The sequence below is a fragment of the Oncorhynchus kisutch genome, linkage group LG9 (genome assembly GCF_002021735.2).
Source record: "Oncorhynchus kisutch isolate 150728-3 linkage group LG9, Okis_V2, whole genome shotgun sequence".
NCBI classification, from domain to species: domain Eukaryota; kingdom Metazoa; phylum Chordata; class Actinopteri; order Salmoniformes; family Salmonidae; genus Oncorhynchus; species Oncorhynchus kisutch.
Window position 1 is genome coordinate 39144263 of NC_034182.2, and position 12946 is coordinate 39157208.

At 42.2% G+C, this 12946-nt stretch overlaps 1 protein-coding gene across 1 annotated transcript in view; it reads right to left on the reverse strand.

The window, feature by feature from the left end:
• Nucleotides 1-12946, reverse strand: part of arap2 (ArfGAP with RhoGAP domain, ankyrin repeat and PH domain 2) — a 260125-nt gene that overhangs the window by 925 nt on the left and 246254 nt on the right. Inside the window, exons 29-33 of the mRNA XM_031831383.1 lie at nt 11053-11135; nt 8375-8410; nt 7868-7931; nt 5159-5314; nt 1-3121 (exon numbers count right to left, since the gene is read on the reverse strand). The exon at nt 1-3121 is cut by the window's left edge and continues 925 nt beyond it. Of these exons, the coding sequence (XP_031687243.1) occupies nt 2759-3121; nt 5159-5314; nt 7868-7931; nt 8375-8410; nt 11053-11135 (702 nt within the window). The 3' untranslated portion in view covers nt 1-2758. The remainder of the gene's footprint in view (nt 3122-5158; nt 5315-7867; nt 7932-8374; nt 8411-11052; nt 11136-12946) is intronic.

The following is a 12946-nucleotide window of genomic DNA, read 5'->3' on the forward strand; positions in this document are numbered from 1 at the left end:
ATGTAGCATGTAGCACGTAGTATGTAGCATGTAGTATGTAGCACGTAGTATGTAGTATGTAGCATGTAGCATGTAATATGTAGCATGTAGCATGTAATATGTAGCATGTAGCATGTAATATGTAGCATGAAGTATGTAGCATGTAGTATGTAGTATGTAGCACGTAGTATGTAGTATGTAGCATGTAGTATGTAGCACGTAGTATGTAGTATGTAGCATGTAGCATGTAATATGTAGCATCTAGTATGTAGCATGTAGTATGTAGTATGTAGCATGTAGCATGTAGTATGTAGCACGTAGTATGTAGCATGTAATATGTAGCATGTAGTATGTAGCATGTAGTATGTAGTATGTAGCACGTAGTATGTAGTATGTAGCATGTAATATGTAGCATGTAGTATGTAGCACGTAGTATGTAGCATGTAGTATGTAGTATGTAGCATGTAGTATATAGCACGTAGTATGTAGCATGAGGTATGTAGCATGTAGCATGTAGTATGTAGCACGTAGTATGTAGTATGTAGCATGTAGTATGTAGCACGTAGTATGTAGCATGTAATATGTAGCATGTAGTATGTAGCATGTAGTATGTAGCATGTAGTATGTAGCACGTAGTATGTAGCATGTAGCATGTAGTATGTAGCACGTAGTATGTAGTATGTAATATGTAGCATGTAGTATGTAGCATGTAGTATGTAGCATGTAGTATGTAGCACATAGTATGTCGCATGTAGTATGTAGCATGTAGTATGTAGCACGTAGTATGTAGCATGTAGTATGTAGTATGTAGCATGTAGTATGTAGCATGTAGTATGTAGCACATAGTATGTAGTATGTAGCATGTAGTATGTAGCATGTAGCATGTAGTATGTAGCATGTAGTATGTAGCATGTAGTATGTAGCACGTAGCATGTAATATGTAGCATGTAGTATGTAGTATGTCACCAGGAAATAAAATGTTTAATGCAATAACAGAATAGATACAGTACATTCCTTTGGAGAAGATATTCCTTGTCAATCAATATTAATCATATCATATCAATACTGAATTTTAACGAAAGCCAAAAATGTTATAGAATTTGATACTATAATTAATTTGGTATAGCATAGGTAACGGTGTAGAAATGTATCTGGACAGGCTTGAGTACTGTTATAAATGACTGTGTTAGTGTGTTGGTCGGCTTGGAGGTTCCCATGATATGTCCATCAACAGCACTTGGACCGGTTTCCCACTCCAAACTCTAATTTCCCTCCTGGAAAACAGGTCCAAGTGTCCCTCTTGAAGAGAATGACAACTTGTTTATTCACGTTTTTTAATTTTCTTAAAGTTTCTCCCTTTGTCTCTCTTTCACTCTCGCTCAGTCTTTCTGTCTCATTTAGTCTTTCTGTCTCATTTAGTCTTTCTGTCTCATTTGGTCTTTCTGTCTCATTTAGTCTTTCTGTCTCATTCAGTCTTTCTGTCTCATTCAGTCTTTCTGTCTCATTTAGTCTTTCTGTCTCATTTAGTCTTTCTGTCTCATTCAGTCTTTCTGTCTCATTCAGTCTTTGTCTCGCTCAGTCTTTCTGTCTCATTTAGTCTTTCTGTCTCATTCAGTCTTTGTCTCGCTCAGTCTTTCTGTCTCATTCAGTCTTTCTGTCTCGCTCAGTCTTACTGTCTCGCTCAGTCTTTCTGTCTCATTTGGTCTTTCAGTCTCATTTGGTCTTTGTCTCGCTCAGTCTTTCTGTCTCGCTCAGTCTTTGTCTCGCTCAGTCTTTCTGTCTCATTTGGTCTTTCTGTCTCACTCAGTCTTTCTGTCTCACTCAGTCTTTTTGTGTCATTTAGTCTTTCTGTCTCACTCAGTATTTCTGTCTCATTTAGTCTTTCTGTCTCACTCAGTCTTTCTGTCTCACTCAGTCTTTCTGTCTCGCTCAGTCTTTCTGTCTCACTCAGTCGTTCTGCCTCACTCAGTCTTTCTGTCTCACTCAGTCTTTCTGTCTCATTTAGTCTTTCTGTCTCACTCAGTCTTTCTGTCTCACTCAGTCTTTCTGTCTCACTCAGTCTTTCTGACTCACTCAGTCTTTCTGTCTCACTCAGTCTTTCTGTCTCGCTCAGTCTTTCTGTCTCGCTCAGTCTTTCTGTCTCACTCAGTCTTTCTGTCTCACTCAGTCTTTCTCAGTCTTTCTGTCTAATTTAGTATTTTTGTCTCGCTCAGTCTTTCTGTCTCATTTAGTCTTTCTGTCTCACTCAGTCTTTCTGTCTCACTCAGTCTTTGTCTCACTCAGTCTTTCTGTCTCACTCAGTCTTTCTGTCTCACTCAGTCTTTCTGTCTCACTCAGTCTTTCTGTCTCATTTAGTCTTTCTGTCTCACTCAGTCTTTCTGTCTCACTCAGTCTTTCTGTCTCGCTCAGTCTTTCTGTCTCACTCAGTCTTGCTGTCTCGCTCAGTCTTTCTGTCTCATTTAGTCTTTCTGTCTCACTCAGTCTTTCTGTCTCACTCAGTCTTTCTGTCTCACTCAGTCTTTCTGTCTCGCTCAGTCTTTCTGTCTCGCTCAGTCTTTCTGTCTCGCTCAGTCTTTCTGTCTCACTCAGTCTTTCTGTCTCACTCAGTCTTTCTGTCTCACTCAGTCTTTCTGTCTCACTCAGTCTGTCTCCTGTCTCCATGTCGCTCTGTTTTTCATTCTAATCATCTTCCATTCCCTTTCTTTCTTGCACTTTCTTTTTCTCAGCCTCACTTTACATTTTCATCTTTTTCTTTTCTCTGTGCTCCTCAATCTCTCCATCAGCTCTTCTCCTCCTTGGCGCTTCGGCCAGTCTTATTCAGCACAGAGTTAAGTTCGTTGAGGAGGTTGGGGGGCATTAGACCCCCCTCTCCCATCAGAACGGGCCTCCTGTTTGGGTTCTTGACGCCACTATTAGGGGCTTGGGGCTCTGGGTGTGGAGAGGGACATCGCTGGGGCTGGATCACCCCCGCTGAAACATTTCTCTGACCAGTCCCGGGGGACACGAGTCGGTCCTTCTGCTTCAAGCAATTAGCCACTATGGCTGTTTTGTGCTGGAGACTGCCACAATCTTCGCTATTCCTTGTTTTCTCATCTTCACTGGGAGGTGTGCCGACGTTTAGGGACAGCTTTCTGCATGAGGGCTACGAAAGGGAGAGGTAGAGAAAGGGTTAATTTCTTGAATATACCTTCGGAAAGATTTCAGACCCCTTGATTTTTATTATTGTTATAATTTATTTCTTATTATAACATGTATTATATATTTTCCCCCTCATCAATCTACACACAATACCCCATAATGACATCACAATACCCCATAATGACATCACAATACCCCATAATGACATCACAATACCCCATAATGACAAAGGATAAAACTGGTTTTTAGCAAAAAAATGTAATACAACTGAAATATTACATTTACATACTGTAAGTATTCAGACCCTTTACTCAGTACTTGAAGCACATTTGACAGTCATTACAGCCTTGAGTCTTCTTGGGTATGACGCTACAAGCTTGGCAACACCTGTATTTGGGGAGTTTCACGCATTCTTCTCTACAGATCCGCTCAATCTCTGTCAGGTTGGATGGGGAGCGTTGCTGCACAGCTATTTTCACGTCTCTCCAGGAATGTTAGATCGTGTTCAAGTCCGGGCTCTGGCTGGGCCACTCAAGGACATTCAGAGACTTGTCCAGAAGCCACTGCTGCTTTGTCTTGGCTGTGTGCTTAGGTTGTCCTGTTGGAAGGTGAACATTTGCCCCAGTCTGAGGTCCTGAGCACTCTGGAGCAGATTTTAATCAAGGATCTCTCTGTACTTTGCTCCATTCATCTTTGCCTCCATCCTAATTAGTCTCCCAGCCCCTGCCGCTGAAAAACATGACCCACAGCATGATGCTGCCACCACCATGCTTCACTGTAGGGATGGTTCAAGTGTCCTCCAGACGTGACACTTGGCATTCAAGCCAAAGAGTTCAATCTTGGTTTCATCAAACCAGAGACTCTTGTTCCTCGTGGTCTGAGAGTCTTTAGGTGCCTTTTGGCAAACTCCAAGCGGGCTGTCATGTGTCTTTTACTGAGGAGTGGCTTCTGTCTGGACACTCGACCATAAAGGCCTGATTGGTGGAGTGCAGGGATGGTTTTCCTTCTGGAAGCTTCTCTCATCTCAACAGAGGAACTCTAGAGCTTTGTCAGAGTGACCATTGGGGTAACGGTCTTCTCCCTGACCAAGGCCCTTCTCCCCTGATTTCTCAGTTTAGCCGGGAGGCCAGCTCTAGGAAGAGTCTTGGAGGTTCCAAACTTCTTCCATTTAAGAATGATGGAGGCCACTGTGTTCTTGAGGATAATCAATGGAAACAGGATGCACCTGAGCTTAATTTCAAGTATCATAGCAAAGGATCTGAATACTTATGTAAATAAGCTATTTCTGTTTTTTATTTCAAACAAATGTGCAAAAAATATCAAAAAAACTGTTTTCGCTTTGTCATTATGGGATATTGTGATGTCATTATGGGGTATTGTGATGTCATTATGGTGTATTGTGATGTCATTATGGGGTATTGTGATGTCATTATGGTGTATTGTGATGTCATTATGGTGTATTGTGATGTCATTATGGGGTATTGTGATGTCATTATGGTGTATTGTGATGTCATTATGGTGTATTGTGATGTCATTATGGTGTATTGTGATGTCATTATGGTGTATTGTGATGTCATTATGGGGTATTGTGATGTCATTATGGTGTATTGTGATGTCATTATGGTGTATTGTGATGTCATTATGGGGTATTGTGATGTCATTATGGGGTATTGTGATGTCATTATGGTGTATTGTGATGTCATTATGGTGTATTGTGATGTCATTATGGTGTATTGTGATGTCATTATGGTGTATTATGTCTAGATTGCTGAGGATATTTTTTTCTATAATCCATTTTAGAACAAGGCTGTAATGTAACAAAATGTGGAAAAAGTCAAGGGGTCTGAATAATTTCAGAAGGCACTGTAAATAAAGTAATCTACTGTCTCATGATATGAAAAGCTCTGTAAGAGTTCAGCTTACACAACTATTATTAGAGCTAAAGGATGGGTGATCAACAACCAAGTCAAGTGTATTGGCTTGATTCACTTCCTGACTAAATTATGCGTAGGACTGAATTCATGGTGGAGAGAGGACTTACGTTTTTGCTGGTTTTGTGTTCTGTGTTCTGTGTTCTGTTCTGTGTGTTCTGTGTTCTGTTCTGTGTGTTCTGTGAACTCTGCTGGGCTGCTGACATGCTTTTATGAACTGCAGGTTTGCTGTGATCTCTGCTCTTTGACCAGAGGTCTCCTCCATGCTGACGACACAGACACTCATTAGTCAATACACTGTTCTATGTCTATAGTGATACACTTCTTATACGTGGTTTCTGCAACCATTTTTGAAACTATGACATTATTCTGACAATACAAATTCATGGACATTCTTTGTTCAGTATGAGTCCACTTGGAGACGTTGGAGAAAGCGCAACAGTTTATGATTTAAAAAAAAAATGACTACACCTAACAATTTAACAATTGTCCATGATCTTCAATACCTATGGAGAATGTTGGCTTTATAAACAATATCATGTAGTGTTGCTGCCGTTGTCTCTCTGGAACTTTCTCTGAGTATGTTTTTAAAGGCAGCGATACTGAGCCACCAGTTAGGGTGGAGAGAGTTGAGAGTCGCAGGGTGATGACCCGGTGTTCCTGACAAAAAATCCTGACCGCGCTTGCTCGTACTAAACTTTAATGACTTGTCCACTTCCTGGTCACAGGTTGACCTGAGATCCCCTTGAACTCTTTTCATCTCCTCATTTAATTTGTGCTGGAAAGTGTGCATGGACCTTTTGTATCTCTCCCCAAAACAAAAAGAAACTCGACTTCCCTTTGCCAGTTGCTATGGAAACACTTTCCGAAAGCCAAATGCCTGCTAAAAGGTAAGAGGAAAGAAAGTGAGAATAAGTATTCTCTTTCTCTCTCTCTCTCTCTCTCTCTCTCTCTCTCTCTCTGTCTCTCGCTGTCTCTCTCGCTGTCTCTCTCTCTCTCTCTCTCTCGCTGTCTCTCTCTCTCTCTCTATCTCTCTCTCTCTCGCTGTCTCTCTCTCGCTGTCTCTCTCTCTCTCTCTCTCTCTCTCTCTCTCTCGCTGTCTCTCTCTCTCTCACTGTCTCTCTCTCTCTCTCACTGTCTCTCTCTCTCTCTCTGTTTCTCTCTCTCTGTCTCTCTCTCTCTCTCTCTCTCTCTCTCTCTCGCTGTCTCTCTCTCTCTCTCTCGCTGTCTCTCTCTCTCTCTCTCTCATTCTCTCTCTCTTTCTATCCTTCTCACAAGTCCTGTGGAAGATGCCAATCCCTAGACTTAGAAGCTTTGAGAGGAGTCTACTACTTTTAGCCTGCTATACCCTGCTATAGATTTAGTTGTTTAGGGACTGACTCTGAGAGCTGAGAGTAGGGAAAAGTCACTGTTGCTCACGCTCTAGCAAACGCTCTAGACAAAAATATGGCCTTCCACTTTAGGTCTGTCTTTTACTGACAGACCTAAAGTAAATCGCTAAAGACTAGGTCTTACATGAAGTACCTGTGACAAACAACAAGCACAGTTGATGGTTGTAGAGTCGGCAACGAGACGAAAACGCACAAATAGGGCAATAACAAAATAGTCTTGCTTTTGTTTTTGTCTTTTAATTTAAAAAAACTAAAATGAGACTGAAAATAACCCTCCCGAACTCTCCCTGAAGAAGAGAGTGAGAGAGAGAGAGAGAGAGAGAGAGAGAGAGAGAGAGAGAGAGAGCGAGAGCGAGAGCGAAAGAGAGACAGAGAGAGAGAGAGAGAGAGAGAGACAGCGAGAGACAGCAAGTGAGAGAGAGACAGCGAGAGAGAGAGAGAGAGACAGCGAGAGACAGCGAGAGAGAGGGAGAGCGAGAGAGAGAGACAGTGAGAGAGAGAGAGAGACAGCGAGAGAGAGAGAGAGACAGCGAGAGAGAGAGAGTGAGAGAGAGAGAGACAGCGAGAGAGAGAGAGAGAGAGACAGCGAGAGAGAGAGAGAGCGAGAGAGAGAAAGAGAGAGAGAGCGAGAGAGCGAGAGAGGGAAAGAGAGAGAGAGAGAGAGAGAGAGAGAAAACAACAACAACAATTGAATGAGAAAAAGGAGAGTGATGTTCTCTCGCTCATCTGCAACATCTGTAGCTTCTCTCCTCTTTGCATTATTTATGGCGGCTGTGTGCTGTCAGCCACTGACACAAACAACACTTAGCTATATCTGCTGTAGATGTAGGTACTGTAGTGTTCTGCTCACCAATGTGATGGCTACAATCTCCCTGACCTTATTCCAGTGGCTGAGAATGTTGCACATAATGTGATTTATGTTATCGCTGAGTGACCTCGAAAACTTCACAGCACTTCCCCTTATTTATGTATTGTATTTCGTGTTAGTCCCCATTTTTTAGGGGAGGTTACAATGGAAAATGATGAACAATGATATGGGAGTGTAAATATGATTTATCGTATCTCGCTGGTTTAAAGATGCAGTTTTTCCTGAGTGTTAATCAACCAATTTTTCACGGGAATGAGCAATGGCGAAAGGAGAGGACCAACAAACCATTCTCAATACGTATCATTGTCTTTCGTTCAAGGATTGTTAAGTTTTCATACACTTGGTGGAAGAGAGACCGTACAAGGAAACAACATCCGTGGATCAAACTCTTACAGTAGTACGTGCATCAGGAGTGATCGTTCTATGTCAGACGTGTTCTCCTTACACCATATCAACAAGCTGATTGGTCAATGCTATATAATCGATAGAACATAGTGAAACGTCGACCATGTTGAACACAACCTTTATTTCCTAAGAAGATTCCCGAACCGTGAAAATACCTTCATCGTGATGATGTCTGTCACCCAGTCTATTTGAGACTCCTTCCCCTCGCAGCAGAAATGCCTGTGGATCAGAAAACAATAGTACATATCAATTACCCCTTAACCACTGACCTAGGGTCAGAGTTTTACTATACTGCCTAAAGGTAAAGGATATGCATATGAGGTTAGGATCTGATCCTGGATCTGTGGTTGAAGAGATACAACGTCCAATACCCTAACACTGGTGTGGGGCTGAGGGAAAATAATGGCCTCATTCTTAACAGTGAAAAACGTCTGATTAATCAAATCTGGTGGAGAAATCATACGTTCTTCAATCTCTTATTTTTTTGTTCTGTCAAACTTTGATGAAAACGACAGAAGAGGAGGGTGAAGGTTTTGAATTATTGAAATTGAAAAGCAGTGAAAAGCAGTGAGAAGCAGTGAGAAGCAGTGAGAAGCAGTGAAAAGCAGTGAAAAGCAGTGAGAAGCAGTGAGAAGCAGTGAGAAGCAGTGAAAAGCACTCACCATTGCTGTTTGTCTGTGTAGACGGTGAAACCCCAGCTATTAAAGGAAAAGGGAGAAGATGGTTTAAACGTTGTTTTTTCTGCAAACTGGTGACTCTGATGAAAAGTTGTTTTCGCATCTCGCACGTCAAGTCAAAAGGAAACAAGACGATGCAAAACCCCTGAACTCGGATGATCAGAAAATATCTTAGGGGAAAAAGTATACTACCATCAATATATTTATAATCGTCCTTTCAAATAAAGACAAACACATGGTTCATTATTATGTTTAGCCCTCATGCTAGGAGTCAAGGTGTACCCCCCCCCCCCCCCCACACACACACACACAGGTCTGTGGCTACATGGTTAGTTCAGTGATAGAACAGATAGAAAACCAAGGAGATGAGGAGGAGACAAAGCCTGTATTCTATCTAAACTCCCTGCTAGCTAACCCATCCAACCTCCTCCAAGCCTGTATCCTATCTAAATCCCCTGCTAGCTAACACATCCAACCTCCTCCAAGCCTGTATTATATCTAAACCCCCTGCTAGCTAACCCATCCAACCTCCTCCAAGCCTGTATCCTATCTAAACCCCCTGCTAGCTAACACATCCAACCTCCTCCAAGCCTGTATCCTATCAAAACCCCCTGCTAGCTAACCCAGCCCATTCAACCTCCTCCAAGCCTGAATCCTATCTAAACTCCCTGCTAGCTAACCCAGCCCATTCAACCTCCTCCAAGCCTGAATCCTATCTAAACTCCCTGCTAGCTAACCCAGCCCATTCAACCTCCTCCAAGCCTGTATCCTATCTAAACCCCCTGCTAGCTAACACATCCAACCTCCTCCAAGCCTGTATCCTATCTAAATCCCCTGCTAGCTAACACATCCAACCTCCTCCAAGCCTGAATCCTATCTAAACTCCCTGCTAGCTAACCCAGCCCATTCAACCTCCTCCAAGCCTGTATCCTATCTAAACCCCCTGCTAGCTAACACATCCAACCTCCTCCAAGCCTGTATCCTATCAAAACCCCCTGCTAGCTAACCCAGCCCATTCAACCTCCTCCAAGCCTGAATCCTATCTAAACTCCCTGCTAGCTAACCCAGCCCATTCAACCTCCTCCAAGCCTGAATCCTATCTAAACTCCCTGCTAGCTAACCCAGCCCATTCAACCTCCTCCAAGCCTGTATCCTATCTAAACCCCCTGCTAGCTAACCCAGCCCATTCAACCTCCTCCAAGCCTGTATCCTATCTAAACCCCCTGCTAGCTAACCCAGCCCATTCAACCTCCTCCAAGCCTGAATCCTATCTAAACTCCCTGCTAGCTAACCCAGCCCATTCAACCTCCTCCAAGCCTGAATCCTATCTAAACTCCCTGCTAGCTAACCCAGCCCATTCAACCTCCTCCAAGCCTGTATTCTATCTAAACTCCCTGCTAGCTAACCCATCCAACCTCCTCCGAGCTTGTAGCCTATCTAAACCCCCTGCTTGCTAACACAGCCCATTCAACCTCATCCAAGCCCTTTGTCAGGTCGGCCTGTTCTTAATTATGTGGTTTAGTCTCTTTCCGTCTCTTCGACTCTCCATTCCTCCCAGCCTCTCTCTCTCTCTTCAACTCCCTCCATTCCTCCTTCTCTTTCACTTTGACTCACACCAATCCTCCCAGTCTCTATCTTGCTGTCTCGTTAACTCCATCCATTCCTCCCAGCCTCTCTCTCTCTCTTTGACGCCCTCCATCCTGTCTTTCTTTCTTTCTCTTTGACTCCCTCCAATCCTCCCAGCCTCTCTCTCTTTGACTCCCTCCATTCCTCCCAGCCTCTCTCTCTCTCTGTCTCTCTGACTCCCTCCATTCCTCCCAGTCTCTCTCTCTCTCTCTCTGTCTCTCTCTCTTCCTCCATTCCTCCCAGTCTCTCTGACTCCCTCCATTCCTCCCAGTCTCTCTGAATCCCTCCATTCCTCCCAGTCTCTCTTTGACTCCCTCCATTCCTCCCAAAAATTATCAGAAATGTTAATTGGGTAACATGAAACATTGGGATGGCTTTTTAATTGGGTAACATGAAACATTGGGTTGGCTTGTGCCTTCTTCTCCTTCTTATGCCCACAAAAATGCAGCTGGCTTGACATGAGTTATAAATTACAATAATACAAGATTAGGAAAATAAAATAAAGTGGCAGCAATATTTCTCCATTCGGAGGAAGCTGGCCAAAAATTGGTACTGTGTAATGATCAGGCTTTTTAATCAGCTTCTTGATATGCCACACCTGTCAGGTGGATGGATTATCTTGGCAAAGAATACATGCTCACTAAAAGGGATATAAAGAAATTTGAGAAACACATTTCAGAGAAATAAGCTTTTTGTGAGTATGGAACTTTTCTGGGATTTCTTATTTCAGCTCATGAAACATGGGACAAAACACTTTACATGTTGCGTTTATATTTATGTCCAGTGTACATTTAATCAACGGTGTTATTGTGAGGGTGTTAGGAGTGGTTTGGATAGCCTTGATGTTGAGGCACTCGGAACAAAAAGAGAAGGCGTTACATATTTTCGGAGATGAGGAACTCACATCATGAGAGACAAAATAACACAGTAACGAAGATATTAATACCGGTATTAATAATGATGAATCTCTTAATAACACTTAGATATATTATTTACACTTTGATAAGGTATATGTGATAAGTATCAGTGATATTTACCTGGTGGGTGGTTTGAGCTTCTTCTTCAGTCCTAGGTAACACTTGACTAACTTCAGTGGGACCTCTCTCTCTGGCTTAGTGCTCTTGGACAAACAGGAAGTCAGTCAGACAAGGGAAGTAGGCAGTTTCAAGCAATCCAAATAGCAAGAGCATTTTTTTTGCAAAAGTGTCGGGGTCTCAAAAAGACAGGCAGTCCAAACATACGCTTTCCAAAAACAATCACTACCAGAGAATAATTGGATGGAGGAAAATATTGATAGTTACATATCGCAATATTATTTTTGGACGATATAGTAGCGATAATTGACTCCAATAGTAGATAATAAATAAATAAAGACAAATGAACCATTTTTTATTTAATTTAATTTTGCTATTGTAAGTATCGTTAGCTTGCGCTAGTCAGATGTACCTGCACCAGCTGTACCTGTGCGTCTCTGTGTGTGTGTGTGTCTCTCTCTCTGTGTGTGTCTCTCTCTGTGTGTGTCTCTCTGTGTGTGTGTGTCTCTGTGTGTGTGTGTGTGTGTGTGTGTGTGTGTGTGTGTGTGTGTGTGTGTGTGTGTGTGTGTGTGTGTGTGTCTCTCTCTGTGTGTGTCTCTCTCTCTGTGTGTGTCTTTCTCTCTCTATGTCTCTCTCTTTCTGTGTGTCTCTCTCTCAATGCGTGTCTCTGCACATCAATACATCACAGGAGATACTTCACAGGATTTGAACATAAACATATTTTTGGAACAGAAATGCCTTCTGGAACATGTGAACTTTAATTTGCCTTAATAACAAACTTGAATTACATCCATAAATACAAATAACATTGTTCAATTACGTTGCTAGTTGGTTTAGCCATGGAAAAAGGCAGGAACATTCCCGCTAGCCATGATTGGCAGAGATAATGGATGGGCTGGACATGCCGGGAGATGAATTTGGATTGGTCTACCATGTAGCCTGCTTCTATCTATAATGTGAGCTGTTCAGTATGCGTTGACAGTCCTTTTTACTGTGCCGATTTTGAAAGATATGACGTTAGCCATCGAGAACTACAAAAACTATCGATCAGTTGGAAAAGGGGATGGGCTACCATGGGCAATGTGAACCTGAGTGACTTGACAGAATGCTGGCCAAACGAGATGTAGTTACAAACAAAACAGAGTTAAATGGTTCCAGTCTGTCGTGACGCATTCACCCATGTATACGGATGAGAGTCTAGCTACATTTTCAGATATTATTTTCGAATTTTGTTGGGAAGTAATTTTTATTGCAAGTTAAAGCGTAACACTAGTTAGCGAACAAATGTTAGCTTGCTGGTTGGCTAGCTAAAGTTGCATGTATGATCTTTGTATTAATATTATGAGAATCTGAAATTCATTTGCATTGCTAGTTATAGCCTAATGTTAGATAGCTAACATTGAACCTAGTTTGTTAGCTTTAGCTACCTGCAGATTCATACTACAGCTATGACAATGCTTGTATAGTGGCTTGCAAAAGTATTCACCTCCCTTGGCATTTTTTCTATTTTGTTGCAACCTGGAATTAAAATAGATTTTTGGGGGGTTTGTATCATTTCATTTAAACAACATGTCTACCACTTTGAAGATGCAAAATATTTTTTATTGTGGAACAAACAAGAAATAAGACAAAAAAACTGAAAACTTGAGCGTGCATAACTATTCACCCCCCCAAAGTGAATACCTTGTAGAGCCACCTTTTGCAGCAATTACAGCTGCAAGTCTCTTGGGTATGTCTCTATAAGCTTGGCACATCTAGCCACTGGTATTTCTGCCCATTGTTCAAGGTGAAACTGCTCCAGCTCCTTCAAGTTGGATGGGTTCTGCTGGTGTACAGACATATTTAAGTCATACTACAGATTCTCAATTGGATTGAGGTCTGGGCTTTGACTAGGCCA